We start from the raw sequence: 20655 nt of genomic DNA on the forward strand, positions 1-20655 counted from the left end.
TTTAGCTTCCCCAAGGAAAAATCCTTGAGCAATGGGTACCTCCAGAATTCTCAAAGGCAAGGTTTAAAGAGTGGGGTTTTAAAAAATCAATTGTAACATGATGAGAATAGCTCTTGGGTAAATTAAGATCTCTCAAGCTAGTATCTCAGATCCTGAACAATATTGCTCCAGCCTCTATTCATGACATGCAGCTATGATCTACTGCTGCAGTTATCAATCCCTATTCCAAAGATGCTTTTGTGTGTGCATTTTAAATCTTACCAAGTTTGATGTGGACCTTGTCTGTGGATATGATGACGGAAGGATACTGATTGGTTGTGGGGGGTGGCGTCAAGCCTGTGTTGGTTGGAGAAGCATCTCGAGGGTAGCACACAGCCTCAATGAGGTTCAGCTGGCCACTCCTCTTCACTTTGTGACCAAGGCCATAAACAAGAATCCGAGCCCAGGGAGCCTTATAAAGCGAGGAGCTACAGAACAAAAAGGAAGGTTTGCTAGCAGTGCAGCACAAGAAGCTTTCAAGAAAACAGACCCAGTAGTCTCATCTTCAATTCCTTTGAAAGCTCCTTGGGGGCAGGGATTTATCATGTCACCTGAGTTGCTCTGTAAGGCAACAGGACTGTATCGCTAGTGACATTGTACAAGATACTGTCATTATCATGACATACGCTTCTCCCTTTCTGTAACCGTGGTGTGGCTTGGGGGAGGGAAAATCAGTATTTTGGAATTCTTTGGTGGGCAGGTAGATTTTTAAAGCCGCTTTCCCTCCACCCTCATTCTCTTTGCTCGCAGAGACTTACTCTTTGCGGAATCCAGACTGACTTTCCTTACAGGACACAACTATAAAGGCTGCGCCAGGGAAGTTCACGTCCATGTTGACTTTGGATTCAGAAATGGGAAACTCTTCAGATGGGAACTGTTCGGGAGCATTCTGAAAAGCAGAGTTTTTTAAACAGTTATAAACCAGAGGTTGGAGACACAGCCATCCATTCTACCATTTCTAAATTAAATTGATGCTGAGCTAGGCTAGCTAGCTTGGAGCTGATCTGGAGAGACCCTATATCTCAAAAACTTATGGAGTCAGAAGATGCCACCTTCTTAAGCTACAGAGGAGCTGAAAAGGCAGTCCCTTCCTTATAGTTCACCAACAAGGGGAACAAGCAAGAGCCAGAAAGCACAATCCTGCCAGGGACTCCAGCATCACCCGACCTTTTCTCAAAGGGAAGGGGCTGGCTTTCTTTGGAACAGGGGCTGGATGAAGGGGTTTTCCTCTCCAGCAGCTCTTTTCTCATATGGATAAGGAAGGAGTCTAAGAAAGCCCTTCTAGTCCAGCACCTTGTTCTCACAGTGGCCAAACAGTACTGCTCTCCTCATTTGTGATGTCCAGCAGCTGGTATTCAGAGGCACAATGCCTCCAGCACTGGAGGGAGAGCATAGCTAGCAGTCATTTGTCCTCTGACCTACTTCAGAGCCTCCTCTGATCTACCATAAATACAACATATAATATATTTCAAGATGGCAAATGGGCATTTTAATCAAAGAAAGAAAAGCCTGAATAGCTTTGAGAATGCTTTTTATGAAACTATAATAGAGACGTATCTTGGAAGTCGATCAGAATCTGTTCCAGAAGTCCGTTCGACTTCCAAAACATTCAGAAACCAAAGCGCGGCTTCTGATTGGCTGCAGGAAGCTCCTGCAGCCAATCAAAAGCCGCAGAAGCCACGCCGGACGTTCAGCTTCCAAAAATCGTTCGGAAACCGAAACACTCACTTCCAGGTTTCGATCGTTTGGGAGTCTATTTGTTTGGGAGCCAAGGCGTTTGAGATCCAAGGTACGACTGTAAATTAAAATGTGATATTGGGGGCGGGGGGGGGGGACTTACCTGCAAGAAGGAACAGATCTGTTTTGTCAGATCGAGCAGACTCTCCTCTCCCTGATGGAGGGTCCGAGCAATAGCAACTGTGAGCCACTCCTGGACAGTTTGGGAACTGCCTTGGTAGAAGAGGTCTGTGGCTGAGCAGTTCTGGGAATGTATGCAGTGCTGGAGGGACTGGGCCAGGAGGATAGAGCTGGAGCTGATCGTTCCATCTGTCAAGTGAAAAAGGAGACATGGCTCAACTCACTCATCTTTGGATATCCATTTTCTCTTCATCATATTACAAGAACAAACTGATCTCAACAGCTACAAAGACTGAATTGATTGAACAAATAAACAAATGTGCACACTATCTCATTTATGAATATGGTTAAAACTACTGTACTATTTGCTTTAAAAAGTCCCATTTTACCAGGAAGAGGTGGCGCCAGAAGCTGATTGGATAGCAGCTGGAGGTGTTCTAGAGTGATGTCCCGAATGGCAGGGATGTGAAACAGGTGAGTAAACATGTGAGGAGATTTAGGGGCAAAAATATTTAGAAGAGCCATGCGGCAGTACAGCCTAGCGAGTGCAGCTTCACATCGTAAAAGTTCTCTGTAAAAAGAGAGATAAAGAAAACACTTTATTTCAAGGGTCTTAAAAAAAAAAAACCTCTGTATACACACAATATTTTGTCCCTGAACCTTCTGAACCAAAGTAAGATGTTTTTCAGTTTAGTTGGGTCCTATTTGTAAAATTGCAGGGCTTAAATTCCTATAGTAGCTTTGCAAGGGAAGAACGGGAGAAAAACAGTACTTGGCCACCCCCGTGGGGTTCATTGGGCCCCAGACCCCCAGCAGTCCCACCAGGTCTAGTGGTCACCAGCTGTCACTGCCATCTCTCTGTGTCTGATCAGCTGCATTAGGGCATTAGCAATCCCTTAGGACTGAAAAATGTGTGTACTTTCCCCCTCTTCCCTTCAACTGTATTCTAAATATGTGTGGTACTGCTTATATTCTTTCACTAGATGGCACTGCAACACAGCTTGCTTTGGTATGCACCAAGAGACAGCAAACAGCACTACAACAGCATCTAGGGACAAAGTGTAGCATTCATTCCTGAGAAATAGTTGTTCCTTTACTATCTGTGGCAGTGAAGGGCAAACCTCTCCAGCTGAATAGGACAGGTTACAGGAAGACTTGTGAGTAAAACTATCAACTAACCCTGAATTAATAAAAGAATGAACAGAAATTAACAACTGTTAAGTGGCGAAATTAAAAAAGAATCACATACATTCTATAAAAATGGAAAATAACCATTATCAGAACGTTAGTTGAACTTTGGTGAAGAAGGTCCTTCATAAACACTGTCAGGTTTTCTTTTAGATGTCAGAAAATATTTTATTACACAAAGCTACACCTCTTGGAGAGGGACGTGGGTGGTGCTGTGGGTAAAACCTGAGTGTCTAGGACTTGCCGATCGCATGGTCGGCGGTTCAAATCCCCGCGGTGGGGTGAGCTCCCGTCTTTCGGTCCTAGCTCCTGCCCACCTAGCAGTTCGAAAGCACCCCTAAGTACAACTAGATAAATAGGTACCGCTTTATAGCGGGAAGGTAAACGGCATTTCCGTGTGCTGCGCTGGTGCTGGCTCACCAGAGCAGCTTTGTCACGCTGGCCACGTGACCCGGAAGTGTCTGTGGACAGCGCTGGCTCCCGGCCTCTAGAGTGAGATGAGCGCACAACCCTAGAGTCTGTCAAGACTGGCCCGTAAGGGGAGGGGTACCTTTACCTTTACACCTCTTGGACCGCAGCAGAAAGACCTTGGATGTAGCTGCAAGGATAACGGTCTCAGGTGCACGCTCCCTCCCCAATGCTTTGATCTTAATTTACCTGTGAATCTGAATGTTTGTATTGTCCAGAGAGACCAGGCCATTTGTTGCAGTCCTCCTATAGCCAGCAGGTGGTCGTTCAAGCATATCAATAGGGTACCAGTATCTGACCAAGACACCTTCGCTCCTGAGATAAGTCTCTACCTGGACAAGCTCATTCACCTGAAATGACAAAATGTTTTTCACCTGACAACTCTGCGCCTTTGTGACGGGCTACAGTAGCCAAAACGCCAGAGCCACCCCACCCAAGCTTAAACATAGCTTCCACTTGCCGAATCAACGTCCAGAACAACTCCGTGGAGCCCAAATGTCTTCAACATCCCACGGATAGCAAACTTAGGCAGGGCTGTTCCTACGGCATTGGTGGCCACGTTGTTACTATCTGGGCAGCGGGTGACGACGGTGAGACCTGAAACCAAGAGAAAGGTGGTCTTAACATTGTGATCTTTGGTAAGTTGAAGCTGGGCCTTCTCAAGGAGGCGGCCCCCTTGCTAAAGCTAGCAGCTGCTCCTAAGTCTGGCCTATACAGACCACCCCAAGCTAGAAATGTGTGAGGTGTAGATAAGGACTTGTACATCCCCCAGTCTGTGGTCTGTTGTTTACGGTTATCATAAAGCAAGTCAGCTCTGGCTGCCATGTCTTCTTGCCATATTGTGTTGGCATCAAGACCTACGGGAAAGCAGCACAGGATCACGGTGATGAGAAGCAGGGCCTCTGACTTAGCTCCAACTATGATGGCAGCTAAATTCCTTCTGCTTCGCTAGCCTATAGGAACAGAGTGTGGGTGTTCACACATCCACGCCCAACATTTCATGGCTGCAGCCTCAAAACGGTGGTTGTGCTGATGCGAGTGGGTGAACGAGTAACTGCAGCACACCCACCCCAAGCAGACCTTTGCCTGCTTCTCAGCGGAGGTGGCTCACTCATTCTGTTTGGAGCCATCCAAGGCGAGGCCCTGAATCCACCCTTAATCTAACCCAAGGAGAACCGAGGTCAAAGGCCGCCCCCCCTCCCAAAACGTACCTTTCCGAACTTTATCAATGGTGAACTTATTGGCTTCGTCTTTGATATCCTCAATTGTGGGAAGGTACAGGTCTCGAGGGATGCCCCCGTTTTCCTCATAGAGGAATTCCACTGTTTGCCGGGCTATATCAACCATTCCTGAAACAAAGACCATCCTTCAATTTAGCAAGCCTATGGAACAGCTTGAAGACTAGCAGTTTGGATCACTGGGAGCGAGACTTCTCAGGCAATGGCTGAATGAGCAGGTCACTACAGGCCAGAATCTCTAGCAAACGTGGAAAACCTTTTATGAGTATCTAGCTCTGTATCGAAGCTACCAGCATGAGTTTGACCAAACTGCAGGAGGCAGTGGAAGACAGGAGTGCCTGGCGTACTCTGGTCCATGGGGTCACAAAGAGTCGGACATGACTAAACAACAACAGCTTTGTATTGAAGCAGAGGAATAAACACAAGAGCAAAGGTTTGCCAGTGTGGGAATTAACAAAGGGGCCTGGAAATTGGTGCTAAATTCAGAAGAGAAATGCTTCTGGTGGACTTACCCAGCTGCAAAGCTCCTTTAATTTGATCCAAGCCAGACTTCCTCTCTGCTTCATTGCGGAACCGCCTTCTAATTGTAGGGAATACTTTGGTCTCCCAGGCTTTCACTAGCAAGGCATAGTGATCCTCCTGCCAAGGGAAGCCAAGCATGTCCATATCAGATTGAGGGAGGGACATCAGTCCACCCAGCCACGGAATATTTATCCCGACAAGCAGCAGCTCTCAAGAGGTCTAAAAAAGACTGAGAGCTTTTAAATGCAAAACATCTTAATTAACCCAGAGGTATGCCTCCCACCTCAACACACACACATAAAAATCCAAGAAAATGCACATCATGCAAACTGCAGTGTTGAAAAACAAGAGTATCTACAGTATATCCAAGTTTTGCTCTGATCCCTCCTTGCGTGAATCATGGCATTTAGAAAAGGGCAGGGATCTATAGATTTGCAGAAAAATACAGAATTCTGTTATGGGGTGAGTGCAGGAAGCATCTATAAGAAGGCAAGCGAAGAAAGAAAGGCGATGCTAATTGAAGCTGAGGAGTAGAGGGAATCCATTTAGTGAGGCAGCTGGCAGCTACACTAATCTGTAAATGTGGGAACTGGTGGGCAGAGAGACAAAGTACCAGGTGGAGACTGCCCTGACAAACTCTTCCTTCCTAAGCTACTACGTTTGTTCGTGTTATTTTCAATCCGTCATTCGGGTGGAATCTGGAACCTGCTTAGCATGGAACCATGTGATGCTGTCAAGGAGATGCGCATATGAGATCCAGTATGGGTTGCATGGATATGGACAACCAGTTTGAGAGGTCTACAAAAGAGGCAATGTAGAAGCTCTGTGATGCCAGAACACCCAGAAGCAAGCATTTGAAGTGAGTTGAAATTTGTTATTGTTAATGTTGAAAGTCTGAAATAAAAAGCAGCTGAGCATGTAAGAACCCCATTGCATTCTGCTTACCCTTGGGATGTCATCATCGTCTTCATCATCACTTTCATCATCTGCAATGGGAGGAGGGTGAGGCTCAGGGCCCGATGTGATGAAGTTTTCATAGCTGAGTTCCATCTTATAATGGCAAGAAGTGTCACTGTCATATTCTGTAATCAAGCAAGAAGTCGGGGGGGGAGGGAGAGAGAGAGAGGGAGAGAAAGTTGTGCCAATCAACAAATTTGATGAATGCAACATGACCCTTAGTTTAGATGAAAGCTTCCTGATAGTGCTTTTGTCACAACAATGGGAGGCTGCAAATGGGTACATACATATGAAGCTGCCCTACATGGAATCAGGCTAATTGGCCTATCTGCCCCAGTGTTGCTGACTCTGGCTGGCAGCATCTCTCCAGGGTCTTGGGGAAGGAAAAGACTTCCCAGTCTTGTTAATGCCACCAGTAGCTCCAAGTTGTGATGGCTAGAAGTTGCCTCCAGGAGCAGAGGTAGCAAACCTGTGAACACCATTCACTAGGCGGCAGCAGTGGGAGAGGACCAACCAGATGCCCTTGGGAAGCCTGAAAGCCTTGCTTGTGGACTTCTTAAAGCAGGCATAGGCAAACTCGGCCCTCCAGTTGTTTTGGGACTACAACTCCCATCATCCCTAGCTAACAGGACCAGTGGTCAGGGATGATGGGAATTGTAGTCTCAAAACATCTGGAGGGCTGAGTTTGCCTATGCCTGTCTTTGAGGCATCTCCTTTGGAAAACAGGATGATGGACAAGATAGGCCTTTCATTTGATCCAACTAGTCTCTTTTCTTACCTTGGGTTGCCATATTTCAAAAAGTAAAAACCAGGAAACCCCCAAAGTTTTTTTTTTTAAGGACCCTCCCCAAAAAAGTGATTTATGATTGCCTAAAAAACAGGACAAATCGCCACATTTTGGAAATTACCCCCAGATGTCATTACTGCCTTTGAAATCCAGACCTATGGCAGCCCTATTTTACCAGAAATCTGAGACATTCTGCATGCATATTGTGTGCTCTGTCACTGAACTACAGCTTCTCCCTACTGGCTAAGGGGGAAATATCATTTTGATTGCCAATAATCTAAGTGATTCTCAAAAGGGGGGTTAGAACCACGATAGGAGACAAAAGCCACCTGGAAGGTAACACTCTGCAGGCTGCCAGCAGCAAAGTTTTGAAAGGAACAACATAAAGTGTGTGACTTTTACAACACTGGGGGGAATCAACGGAGGATCAAGAGTAAAACTGACTCTAGATTACAGTTTAGAAATGGCTAATATACCTTGTAACATTGAAACTGGTATAACTCCCTGCTCCAACTTAAGATACAGCACAGTTGCAATCAAAATATCATGCCAACATCTAAGGAACTGTGGGCTTCTCTGCTAAAGATCCGAAAATTCTTATGGAAATACAATTCCCAGAGTTCATAAGTGGTGCAAGACAAGTCATGACACTTAAACTGGGTCAGGTCTACAATGTAGCTACGCCTTGCATTTCAGATCCTCATTTGCAAAGGCCGAATGTTCATGGCCTACATCCTAGGGCCATCATAAAAACTAACAAGAAATTTTTTTTGATTCCTTTCCAAATTAAGGTATTCAAGAAGTAATAGTAATAATAATACAGTGGTACTTCGGATTAAGTACTTAATTCATTCCAGAGGTCCGTTCTTAACCTGAAACTGTTCTTAACCTGAAGCACCACTTTAGCTAATGGGACCTCCTGCTGCCACAGCCGCACGATTTCTGTTCTCATCCTGAAGCAAAGTTCTTAACCCGAGGTAATATTTCTGGGTTAGCAGAGCCTGTAACCTGAAGCGTATGTAACCCGAGGTACTAGAGTTGCATGCACTTAAATGTCAGTTGCTGTCAGAACTCCAGTCACCCTCCACTGGCACGCCTAGCCTGTTTTGCTACTAGAGGGGAGCTGCTCTCCTTACGCTGCTGAGCTGTGGCCACAGCGGCAATCCGGCAAGGTGGCCCATGAGTCCCTGGGTCGGAGGCGGTGCTGGTGCCTGCATCGTTATCGCTATCGGAAGCCATGGCAAAAGGCAATGCTTCAAAGTTGGCACTGATTTCTTCTGCGAGGTCGATGCAGAGGTCGGCGGCGTTTCGGTGAGCTTGGCCTTCTGCGTAGGCAAACTGACGAGACCCAAAATTGGCTCGGACTTTGGTGTTCTGCAAGGGGACGGAAGCAAAGCAGAAGGGGTCAACTTGAGACCGCTTTCAGTCTTACGCTCTTTGCTGTACTCTGGCAACAGAGGGTTGTGTTGGGCTTACTAAATACTTCTGGGAACTACGGTTTCTGTTGCACAATAACCCAAGAAGCATTTTTTAAAAAATGGTATTACTAATAACGCAGTTGTTGTCCCAAAAGGAAATTAGTATTAGAAAAAGGAAACATGAAAAGATACTCCACTGTGCTATTAATAATATTGAATATTGAACTCTATATCTAATTATTTGGGTTATTTCTAGCCAGCTTCTCAATTCTGCTGGACCCCTAAATCAGGATACAATTAAATAATTTTAATAATGCATATAAAGTAACAAGAAGAGATCCAGATGAAGCCAAGAGAGGACATTAAAGCAAGCTACTAGAGCAGTAGTCCGTCTAAGAAAGGAAGATCTGAACAGCCAGGTTAAAAGGGGCAAGCTCCTGAATCTGTTGCTGGGAATCCAATGCCAAGCCTTATGGAAACTTATTTATAGATCTCTCTAACCACAAAAAGAACTTTTCTCTACAGAACAAACACATCAGTGCCAGGATAGGGGTAGCTAATGTGGTGCCATTCAGATGTTATCTGACTCCAACTCCCATCAACCCCAGCAAACATGAGCAATTGTCAGGGAGTATGGAGAATTGGATTATTTTTCATTATTGCTGTTGTTATTGTTATATTATTATTATTATAGTTATTAGTATATTTTTTCAAAACAGAACTTTGAAAAGTGAACATCAAAAACAAGGCGAAAACAACCTAAAATACAACAAGATGTGTAAAAACATTTCATTTCTTCCCTTAGATGTGTGTGGGCTGGTTATGATTACATAATAGAGAAATGGAGAAAGGTACTCTGCACAAGAACAGGGGGGTTTGCCATAATTTTTGCTCCACATATTCAAAGGCCTGGATTTAAGAATAGGATCTGGGGCCAAGCTCTGGTGAACTCTAGCTGGGAGATACAGAGGGTGTTTAACCTGCCTTCTTCTGGATGTGGACGACAGGCCACATTCCCCCAGACACATCCTCCAGATATGGCCCCAACCGCAGTCCGCAGTATGTAAAATACACCCGGCCTTTGGCTGGCTGCCCTGGAGGAGGAGGGGTGCCTTCTGCCCTTTCCCAGCCAATGCCTGCAACATCACCTAGGGGGAAAGAAAAGGGTTAAAAGGAAAAAGGTTGTTTCTATCCCTCTGCCACTCCTGATGTGGCTCTCATAAGATGCTTGCAGGTTAAGCATAGCTGACATACCAGGAGAGAGGGTCACATCCAGTCTCACACTTTTCCACTGCAGCAAACTGGAACCGTTGTAATGAACAGCCCTTCCATTGCTGAAACCATGTGAAGAAAGGGTGAAGCATTAGCTGGAGAAACAATTCACTTAATATTTCACTTGAGCACTAGGAATATTAAGTCCCTAAAAGTAAATTTCAACAAGACCATGCTCAATTGTTACCGTAAAGGTAAAGGGACCCCTGACCATTAGGTCCAGTCATGGCTGACTCTGGGGTTGTGGCACTCATCTCACTTTATTGGCTGAGGGAGCCGGAGTACAGCTTCCGGGTCATGTGGCCAGCATGACTAAGCCGCTTCTGGCAAACCAGAGCAGCGCACGGAAACACCATTTACCTTCCCGTCGGAGCAGTCCCCATTTATCTACTTGCACATGATGTGCTTTCGAACTGCTAGGTGGGCAGGAGCAGCGACCGAGCAACGGGAGCTCACCCCGTCGCGGGGATTCAAACCGCTGACCTTCTGATCAGCAAGCCGTAGGCTCTGTGATTTAACCCACAGAGCCACCCGCATGCCAGTTGTTACCATACTGAGATAGCAAAAAACAATCAGATCTTTTGTGGAGCATCAAAGGGCATACAAATGTAAATGGATGTAAATGGGCTTGCGCTCAATACCTGGGGCAGATTACGGAAGGAAGTTACACAGAACACCAACACCCACCTCGCTGGTCTCATTCTGGGACCCTCATAACAGAAATAAAGGCTGCCTGATCATGAGTTCCTTAAGATATCCGACACTAGATACTGATACAGCTTCACAGTAACCTACAACCTACTTGTGGAAGAGGCAGGTGCCCACGGGGTTGGTCCACGCTCCATCACGCTTTTCTGCTTCCGTGGCAAAGCCAAACGAAACAATCGGCCCTGTGTCATCATCTGTATCTCCGTAGGACACTATCTCAATCTCCCAATAGAAGGATGGTGCCTGGAGAAAGGAGCAAAGCACACACACGACCATCCAGGGATTAACCCAGAATAAAAGGCACTCCCCAGCACCTTCTGAATCAGTATTTGTGCATGCTTGAAGACAGGTGAAGAGGCAACTATACCCATCACGAGTTCTCACCTGTACCGGAACTGGTGATGTGGCGTAAATGAAGGTGCCACGAGGCAGCCCTCCACCGGCACTGGGATCCGCAAGGAAAGTCACGGCTGTAAGATGTGAGGAGAACATACAGGCTCGCACAGGTGGGAAGACCCTAGAAGGATTCCAGGTGACTTCCTTGGGCTGAACCAAGAAGAGAAGGGCCTGCATTTAATTATACATAACTGCAATGTGTAAACTGGTTTTTTTGCCTGCAAACTCCAAAGCACACTTAGCAGGAGACATTCATGAACAGATATACAAATGGACATTTTATGCTGTAATACTAGCTCATCATCTGCCTTCTTCAGGCACCAAAACAGTTCAAGGAGGAGGCAGGCTAAGCCTCTGCTTATATATTTACCTGCCTTCGGTCTGCCTGGAGAGGTGGCGGTGGGGGGCGAGCGCTGTCACGATACAGCATCCTTAACCTTTCACACTGCACTTCTACAACGAGGAGCCGCTCCCCTAGAAGATTACAAACAAAGCCAGCAACAATGTGCCAGTCAGACCTTAAGATGAGAATGGGGCCATTCACTTCACGGAGTCCTCCTAAACCATATTTTTAACCTCTGAGTGTGATCTCAAAGACCTCCAAGGTAGAATTAGCAAAAGACTTGCTAACTAGCGAAGTCAGATTGTGATATGTTGTTTCAGCTGTCTATTCATACAGTGGTACCTCAGTTTAAGAACAGCCCTGTTTACAAACTATTCAGTTTACAAGCTCCACAAAACCGGAAGTAGTGTCCCAGTTTGTGAACTTTACCTCGGTCTAAGAACAGAAGTCGAACAGTGGAAGGGCACCAGCGGTGGAAGGCCTCATCACGGAAAGTGTGCCTCAGTTCAAGAACGGTTTCGGTTTAAGAACCGACTTCCAGAACGGATTACGTTCGTAAACTGAGATACCACTGTATTAGTTTAATCCTGTCTTTCCTTCAAGGAGCTCAGGATGGCAAATGTGGGTTGTACCAAAAACTCCATTTCACCTTCACAACCTCTCAGTAAGAAACTGAGCCAAGACCATCCAGTGAGCTTCAAGGCTGATACTCTAGCCAATATACAACATGGGCTCCCCAGTTAGATTATACTTCTGCCCCTTTCGCAGTAGATGGTAAAGGTAAAGGGACCCCTGACCATGAGGTCCAGTCGTGGCCGACTCTGGGGTTGCGGCGCTCATCTCGCTTTATTGGCTGAGGGAGCCGGCGTACAGCTTCCGGGTCATGGGGCCAGCATGACTAAGCCACTTCTGGCGAACCAGAGCAGCGCACAGAAACGCCGTTTACCTTCCCGCCGGAGTGGTACCTATTTATCTGCTTGCACTTTGACGTGCTTTCGAACTGCTAGGTTGGCATGAGCAGGGACCGAGCAACGGGAGCTCACCCCGTCGCGGGGATTCGAACCGCCGACCTTCTGATCGGCAAGTATTAGGCTCTGTCGTTTAACCCACAGTGCCACCCGCATCCCAGTCACAGTAGATGACTAATAACATTTTTCAGCAGTGAGCTACTGGTAGCTTATGGACTCAAACTGGCTTCCAGATGGCAGCTAGTTGGGCTATCATGCTCTTCAGGGGGGTAAAGTGAACCCTTTAAGCTCCATCTGGCTGTAGGAAAGAGAAACTGAGAAATGCTTCCTTTTTTTCTCCCTTCAGAACAGATCGCACAGCTGTCAGATGTAAGTAAGTAAGTAAGTAAGTAGGACCACTTCTGGGGTGAGGATGTAGCCACTTGCCCTGCTCCAGACTGGTCAAACCTAGTTGCCAACCTTATTTCAATAAAACTGTGGGCACAAGCCACAGCAAAAACACACACTGTATCTTAAATATGGGCCAAGCTCATTGCTGCATTAAGCAAGATGGAGTTCCTACCAGGGCTGCATTCCTGGGCAACGAGGTTAAGGACTTCCACAGCAGCTGGACACTGCTGGATGAATTCTTCACAGAAGGAGCTATCCTCCAGCAACTGTGCCATCACCAGGCATGCTCTTGGGAGACAGGGCAGAGGAGGAGACAAAAAGGACAACAAGGATTGAAAAATCCTGCCAGAACATACACGAGATTACACACATTGGATTGCTGGCAGATGCCTTCTGTGTTGCTGGCAGAAACAAGTGTCTTGGGGGAAATACTCCATTGCCTGCTAGTTAGGACTACTGGTTTTCGTTGTTCATTAGGTCTCACTGGGCTTTTTGTGATAAAAAAAAGTGGTGGGAAAAGGCAATAGAAAGCATGAGATAACAATAGTTGACGCAACGTAATAAAAACCTTCCTGCAAACAAATCAGAACAAATGCTCAACACAGGCAACAACCGATTAGGCTGGGGAAAATATTCCTGACCCCCGCGTACATCAGCAGAGGGAGCATAAGCCTACCCCACCCTGATATGCTCTGCCTCCTTTTCCGGCAACCTCCAGGTTGCCATGTTGCGAGTATGCGCTGTCAAATGTCAATTGGATGCATGTAAATCAGTCGTTGCCTGCATACAGTTGTTACCCTCCTTGCAAACTTTATGCAAAAAAAATCAGAATAAATGCTCAATGAACAGGTTGCCTGAAAGTGGCACAAGTCCTTTCAGTATAGCCATGCACTGTATCCAGTGGATACGTTTGCTGTTTGCTGAATAAAGGGTGAAGACAGACATAACGTAGAGCGGTGCACAGCTGAGATACACTTTTCCTCTCTAGGCCAGAGCTCCAAAAAATCTGGTTCTACAATAGGAAGCCTCCTATCCATGATACTGACGGGCTGCCCTCTGCAATGTCGCCATGGAGCAGCTTTGCCCTTCTTTGCTATAATATTCTATATAAAATTTAAAATATTGTAGGCTGCTTTCTAGGCAAATGTCTATCCCAAGGAACTTACAATTAATAAAGTAATGAATCAATTACTAAGTGTTCATTTTACACTTTTAATAATAAATAGGCAGAGTGAAGTTCATCAGATTCACCATGAGCTCTGTCTTCTCTATCTGTCTTCACCCCGTATCCACTTCACTTCTGAGGTGCCATAAGCCCTCTTTTTCCAGGACATGTCCTCTTTTTCATGGGTAGAGGCATCATAGTGATCCATAGTTAAAAGTAGAAGTCTGCATTTATGTCCTCTTTTCTGCTCTTCAAAATATGGCAACCCTACAGTTTCAACCCACCTAGCAAAGCACCCAGCCCTTCGTGGTACCTGCCTCCCAGCCACAGCTCAACCACTGCCAGAACCGCCACCACTCACCTGGTTCTAATTTCAGCAAGGAGTCGGACCACTGCCATTACTGGAGTTGAGCCATCTCCTGTTGCAGGAAGTGAGGTATGAATAGAGAGACTTCCCTCCTGAGGAAGCAACATGGACTGGACTGCCTGTACTACCTTCTCAGTAATGGACAGTTTATGGAGAGGCAATGCCTGGTGGTGGTGGAGGAGGGGGCACGGTAAAAAGTTAAATTCAAGTTGTTAGTTTCTGGGAAATGAGGGAATTACCTGGAGTTATATAGCCTCATTATTACATCGTCACAAAAACACATTGCACGGTTTAAAAAGTAACAAACCAAGAAGAAAATGGCAAGATAGCCACAAAAGCTCAATGATTTCCATTACATATCACTGGAATAAAACTTTCAAACTGCCTTCTTTACAGAATGCCCAAACTGTCCCATGTCAGCTTTTCAAAACAACAACAACAACAACAACAACAACAACCACCCGCTCATGAAGTGCCCCCTCTAAAAAGCTGCTCAGATTTTAAACTGCAGCTTGAATTTGACAATTCAGTCCTATAGCCTTGCATGCAACAACTCACCCAGTAGCTATATGTGACAAATAATCTCATGCAGGGAAGTAAGAGGGCTAGCAGAAAACGAATGCATCTCTGTCCCACCTCCAGCATCCCACACTGGTTCTGTGCTGGCCACAGAGGAAGGGAAGCCTATCCTTTCTCCCCCAGCCCACTTGGTATGAAGCAATTACAAATCCACAACTAACTGAGGCTAGTTTCCTATGTTCCCATGGTGACCACAGATGAGAAGGCTTCTCTTGAAGCTACTGGTCTCTATAGCAGGGTAATAAAATAAAACTGCAGGCCAGCAACTTTTGTTGGCTTATTTACACGGTTGAAGTATTACGCTCAGCGTTGGATTTTAAAATGACCTTACCTCTGATCTTGGAACACAGAGCCTAGATAATGGAATAGTTAAAATGTCTGATGCTTGGGAGGTCTTTCTACAGTCTATACTGGTAGGCGGAAATTTGACCGTTGCTATACCTTCCTGTTCATTAATAGATGCCACCACGCCAACGCTTCCTGCTATTCCCCTACCCAAAACCTATTGAAAAGAGAAAGAGGGAACAGTCAGGAATGAAGGTTAGACTTATCTGGGGCTATAAATAATTCACTGCTATGGATGAAGTAATAAACCTAGCACACGGCACAGAGAAACATGGCAGCCATAACAGAAAGAATGGCAGGGTTTTATATCCTCAAACAGAAGCTTTGCCACTGATTTGCAGAACAGAGGGTGGGGTGAGGAATTAAAGGGCGCACGGCCAGTCACCTGCACTTCAGAGCCAATTTTGATCGTCTCTTTGAAGCCACCAAGAGCGCAAAGAGCAGCGACTGCCTGGCGAGCGATCCTTTGAAGTTTGGCGAGTTTCCTTCCGCTGCTGCTGCCATTCTCCAGGATGCTTTCTGCATATTTTCCCAGCTGAGGAATATACATCAGAGCACGCGAAAGGACCTGAGGGAGTATGGGAGAAACACACACAAATTTTATTTTTCTCATATATATATATATATATATATATATATATATATATATATATATATATATATATATATATGCAGGTTTTGGTGTCTTCGGGTGTCTTCCCGTGTAAGAGTTGGGGTGTCTAGGCGACGTTTCGACGAGGTCTCACTCGTCATCTTCAGGCTGGTGCTTTCGGCTTCTTGTTACTGGAACAGAGCAGGATCTCAGTGTTTGAGTTCCTATAAATACTGTTGAGGGGGTGTGGTGTATAGCCTCCAACGTTCTGGGCAGAGAGGAAGTTCCCAGGTTAGTGTGCCTTTTCTTCTTTTGTTCCTTAATTACTTGAGGGATATCTTGAGTGATTTCTTGAGTGATATTCTGAGTACCACTTAGGTGGGTCATTAAGTGTGGATTAGTTGCTAAAGCTTTCGTGTCTTGACCTCTTGAGCTTGTGAAGAGTTTTTCTGAGAAGATGGCTGTACTGCACTTAGTTGTGCTCTGGCTTGGCTTCGTGTATAGGGGCGAGCTGTGGTTTTGTGCCCTGTGCCAGCCAGATCTGTGTAGGGATTGCAGGGGGGTGCAGCATCCGGAGGTGCCACTATGGTTTGGCTACTGGATGGTGTCTGTAATTTATCTGTGGAGAGGGTCTGGGTTTGGGTCTGGTGTGGTTGATTGGTGATGGCGTTCTGTGTGCCTCTGGTTCTGGTGTCGGTTTTTGTGGGGAGGGCTAATTTCCAGATGTCTGGCAGGCGGGACGTGTCGTCACGCTTGTTCATGTTGTGAGGGTGTTTCTCTATCTCGATGGCTTCCATGATTATTCTCTTGTGGTGATGTTCCATGTTAAAGAGCAATTTGGAATCTGCAAAATTAATTTCGTGTCCTGTTTCTTTCATGTGTTGGAAAAGAGAGGAAGTTTTTTCTTCTTTTTTGACGGCATTCTTGTGTTCTGCGATACGTGCATTTATTCGTCTGTTTGTTTGTCCAATGTACGTGGCTGGGCAGACTTTGCAGGGTATTTCATAGACCCCTTGGTTTTCCAACTGGATTTTATCTTTGGGGTTTCTGAGGATATTGGCTATTTTTTGGTTGGTGCAAAAGGCTGTTTTGATATTGTGTTTATGGAGGATTTTGCTAATTTTATCTGTAGTGCCCTTGATATAAGGAAGGAGGGCCATGCCATTGTTTTCTTCTGTGTCTTGGTTTTTGGGGGGTGTTTCTTTTTGGATTAGCTTCGTAACCCTGTTTTGCTGGTATCCATTGGCGATTAACACATTTGAGAGATTCTGTAACTCAGTTGTCAAGTGGTCTTTGTCAGCCAGGCGTTTGGTTCTGGAGATGAGAGTCTTGGCTACGGAGTTTATTTGTGCAGGGTGGTGGTGTGATTGTGCATGTAAGTAGCGGTTGGTGTGTGTTTTTTTCCGGTAGATAGTGTGTCCTAGGGAGCCATCGGGTTTTTTGTAGATTAGGACGTCAAGGAAGGGAAGTTGGTTGTTGGCTTCTATTTCCATAGTGAATTGTATTTTGGGGTGTAGGCTGTTGAGATGTGTGAGGAAGCTATCTAGTTTTTCTTTCCCGTGTGGCCAAATTACAAAGGTGTCGTCAACATATCTGAGCCAAAGTTTGGGTTTGTGTTCTGACTTGTCTAAAGCATTGGTTTCAAAGTGTTCCATGTACAAATTTGCGATGACCGGTGAGAGGGGTGATCCCATAGGTGCTCCTTCTATCTGTTTGTATCATTGTCCATTGTGGATGAAGTACGTGTTGGTTAGGCAGTGGTTGGTCAGGTCCAGGATGTATTCGGGGGGATTGTATTTGTTTTGAATGGCTGTCAAGGCTTCATTAATGGGCACTTGTGTGAAGAGAGATACAACATCGAAGCTCACAAGTAGGTCATCGGGATGTAGGTTTTGCTTCTTTATTGTTTCTATGAACTGGAAGGAGTTAGTAACGTGTGAAGCGATGGATTCTGCATAGGGCTGAAGTTGCTTAGCGAGAAATTTAGCGAGATTTTGTAGAGGTGAGCCTATGGAGCTGACTATTGGTCTGAGTGGTGTTCCTTCTTTGTGTATCTTGGGGAGACCGTAGAGTTTGGGGCATCTGGATGATTTTTCTCTGGGGATGATTCTTAGCTGGATTTCTTCACTGATAGGAGAGGCTTTTATTTTGGATTTGGTGGTTTTTTCCAGATAGGTGGTGGGATCTGTTTTTATAGGTTGGTAGGTAGGGTCTTGGAGTAGATTTGATAGTTTTGCTTGGTAGTCCGATGTGTTCATCACAACGACACGTCCCGCCTGCCAGACATCTGGAAATTAGCCCTCCCCACAAAAACCGACACCAGAACCAGAGGCACACAGAACGCCATCACCAATCAACCACACCAGACCCAAACCCAGACCCTCTCCACAGATAAATTACAGACACCATCCAGTAGCCAAACCATAGTGGCACCTCCGGATGCTGCACCCCCCTGCAATCCCTACACAGATCTGGCTGGCACAGGGCACAAAACCACAGCTCGCCCCTATACACGAAGCCAAGCCAGAGCACAACTAAGTGCAGTACAGCCATCTTCTCAGAAAAACTCTTCACAAGCTCAAGAGGTCAAGACACGAAAGCTTTAGCAACTAATCCACACTTAATGACCCACCTAAGTGGTACTCAGAATATCACTCAAGAAATCACTCAAGATATCCCTCAAGTAATTAAGGAACAAAAGAAGAAAAGGCACACTAACCTGGGAACTTCCTCTCTGCCCAGAACGTTGGAGGCTATACACCACACCCCCTCAACAGTATTTATAGGAACTCAAACACTGAGATCCTGCTCTGTTCCAGTAACAAGAAGCCGAAAGCACCAGCCTGAAGATGACGAGTGAGACCTCGTCGAAACGTCGCCTAGACACCCCAACTCTTACACGGGAAGACACCCGAAGACACCAAAACCTGCATTCCTGTACCCGTGAAAATCTACGAAAGCATATATATATATATATATATATAAAATAAAAAAATTGTCCAGTAGCACCTTAGAGACCAACTAAGTTTGTTCTTGGTATAAGCTTTTATTTTTCTATAAAGGGGCTTGGCTAGGAAAAGCAAATGGAAAACAAGGACAGGGGTAGGGGTGTGGAGAACTGGTCAATTTCAGCCTTTGACAACTTGTAGTATTTTTGATACTGGATTCACTCCAATATTTTGTGGTAGGCCCTACCTTTGCATAATTGCTGTCTTCTGACTGAATTCTAGGTGACTTTTTATGCTTACAGAAGAAGCTCGTGTTGCAGTTTGGGCAAGTGACTCCCCAACTTTCATGTTCACACCCAAGAAGCTAAGGATCCTTCCCTGACTTACTTTTTCAGCTGTGGTTGTCCATATCTGAGCTGCATTGGATTCTGGTGCCATGAGCAAGCTGTGGAGCAAAGCAATCACCTCTGCCGCCATGCTGTTTGCTACATGGCCACTGATGAAGGGCCTCACAGGGTCGGTTCTGTTGAGAAAAATGAATGGTGGGCTGTAAGTTGCTAATCCACCCCTGCCAGGCCCAAATAACTCTTTGATTAGCAAGTGTGGGTGAAACCAAGTGGATGACAGTAGTGGAAAGATCTGGCTCCATGTCATCTTTGCCTGCAGCAGAACCTCAAGCAGAACCCTCAAGGCCTCTCTGCCTGGCCCCACATTTTACCAGCCCTACTCCATTAGCCCCTCCGTTGCCTTTTTCTGGCAGGAAAGTGTCCTTGAACCGTGATAACGCTTTCCTGGATAAAGGATGGAGACATGGGTGTGCATGTCAGAAACATAAAGCAAATCAGAAACCTTCAACTTTTGTGTGGGTAGAATATGATGCACTGTACAAAGGCAAGACCATCCACTTTTGCCTGTGGCCCCGACCACCACTGGGATGCAGCCTCTGGAAGACTGCCCACAACGGATTGTGGCCCACACAGCCTGAAAGAGGTTTCCTACCTCTGGTCTACAGGGGAGCTAACCAGGGGTCAGAGTGACCTTTGATTAGACAAACCAATTGTGTGGCCGAGATTATGGCTGTTAAGACCTTTGACTTACAAAGAAGATGACTGTGTATGAGACCTTGGTGCTTGGAAAAAAATGAAGAGGAGAAAAACCTTGTAAGTTGATAAAAAGGACTAGTGGATAAAAGTGAGAAATACCTTGTTTAGTGACTCAGCAGCTGATAAAGCCATAAGACGAAAGCAGCAACAGCATGCACTTTTGAGAAAATGCTGAAATGGGATGTACTTAAAACCAGTTTGGAGAAATTACAAGAATATTTAAGTTTCTTCCTAGCAGAGTTTGAGCAAACAGGGAGAGTAGAAAAGTCCTATGTCCACCTCTTTGTGACCATGTCTAAGCAACATAGATATATGCCTGTCCCCACTTAAACCTAGGGTAGAAGAGTACATTCCACTTCCACTCTACATCAGGGTATTCTGGACACCAGCAGAGATTCTGTACCTGGCAAGCTCTGAGTTCCGCTCCCTGCAAATGGAGATTTGTGCTGTTTTCTTTTTGTCCCCAGTTGACAGGCCACTAGTGCTTTCGGGACTGACCGTTTCTACCGGTGGCCCCACGCTCACGATCAATCCGGACTGTGCCCACTTGGTGGCCTTCCGCAAAGCAGCAGCTGCTTCCTCCGTGATCACTTCGCAGCAACCACTCTGAAAAAGAAACAGCTCTTTTGCAACTCACACAGTATTTGGAATGAACAGGCCAATGCCATTTACCCTAAGGCTAACTATCACTAGAAATCCCTCTTTTTCTAGTCCTGCAGGCTAACTACAAAAGCATCAATTGGCAAGCCACATCTTCTTGCTGGGGAAAAAAATGTAATTATTATTTTCACTTTTGCAAAGCAGATTAAGCTATTCACCCAATTAATTTATTTTGCCCTTACTTTGGTCATATCTCGATCCATCTTAACCACCTTCTCCATATTGGCTCCTGTTCCAAGGCGAAATGGCCGACCTTCTGAGCTACTACAAAGGGAAGGATAAAACACAGAATAAATGTTGGCTGCGGCATCCAGATTTCTTAACTGCGTTCTACAGAGCTCAAAT

At 45.7% G+C, this 20655-nt stretch overlaps 1 protein-coding gene across 6 annotated transcripts in view; it reads right to left on the reverse strand.

The window, feature by feature from the left end:
- Positions 1 to 20655, reverse strand: part of HECTD4 (HECT domain E3 ubiquitin protein ligase 4) — a 115243-nt gene that overhangs the window by 22427 nt on the left and 72161 nt on the right. For 3 of the 6 annotated variants that reach the window (XM_083511405.1, XM_083511404.1, XM_083511403.1), the window contains exons 38-59: positions 20493 to 20574; positions 20054 to 20256; positions 18935 to 19070; positions 15393 to 15575; positions 14994 to 15164; positions 14078 to 14247; positions 12724 to 12839; positions 11221 to 11324; positions 10839 to 11000; positions 10549 to 10697; positions 9729 to 9808; positions 9459 to 9622; positions 8193 to 8430; positions 6258 to 6394; positions 5303 to 5429; positions 4764 to 4901; positions 4013 to 4149; positions 3742 to 3902; positions 2286 to 2467; positions 1880 to 2085; positions 798 to 928; positions 262 to 467 (exon numbers count right to left, since the gene is read on the reverse strand). In XM_083511405.1, coding sequence (XP_083367531.1) covers positions 262 to 467; positions 798 to 928; positions 1880 to 2085; positions 2286 to 2467; positions 3742 to 3902; positions 4013 to 4149; positions 4764 to 4901; positions 5303 to 5429; positions 6258 to 6394; positions 8193 to 8430; positions 9459 to 9622; positions 9729 to 9808; positions 10549 to 10697; positions 10839 to 11000; positions 11221 to 11324; positions 12724 to 12839; positions 14078 to 14247; positions 14994 to 15164; positions 15393 to 15575; positions 18935 to 19070; positions 20054 to 20256; positions 20493 to 20574 — 3383 coding nt within the window. Of the gene's footprint in view, positions 1 to 261; positions 468 to 797; positions 929 to 1879; positions 2086 to 2285; positions 2468 to 3741; positions 3903 to 4012; positions 4150 to 4763; positions 4902 to 5302; positions 5430 to 6257; positions 6395 to 8192; positions 8431 to 9458; positions 9623 to 9728; positions 9809 to 10548; positions 10698 to 10838; positions 11022 to 11220; positions 11325 to 12723; positions 12840 to 14077; positions 14248 to 14993; positions 15165 to 15392; positions 15576 to 18934; positions 19071 to 20053; positions 20257 to 20492; positions 20575 to 20655 lie in introns of all 6 variants that reach the window. The other 3 variants (XM_083511402.1, XM_083511401.1, XM_083511400.1) reach the window with 1 other exon arrangement.

The sequence above is a fragment of the Podarcis liolepis genome, assembly GCF_965112155.1.
Source record: "Podarcis liolepis genome assembly, chromosome: 7".
In the NCBI taxonomy this organism is placed as follows: domain Eukaryota; kingdom Metazoa; phylum Chordata; class Lepidosauria; order Squamata; family Lacertidae; genus Podarcis; species Podarcis liolepis.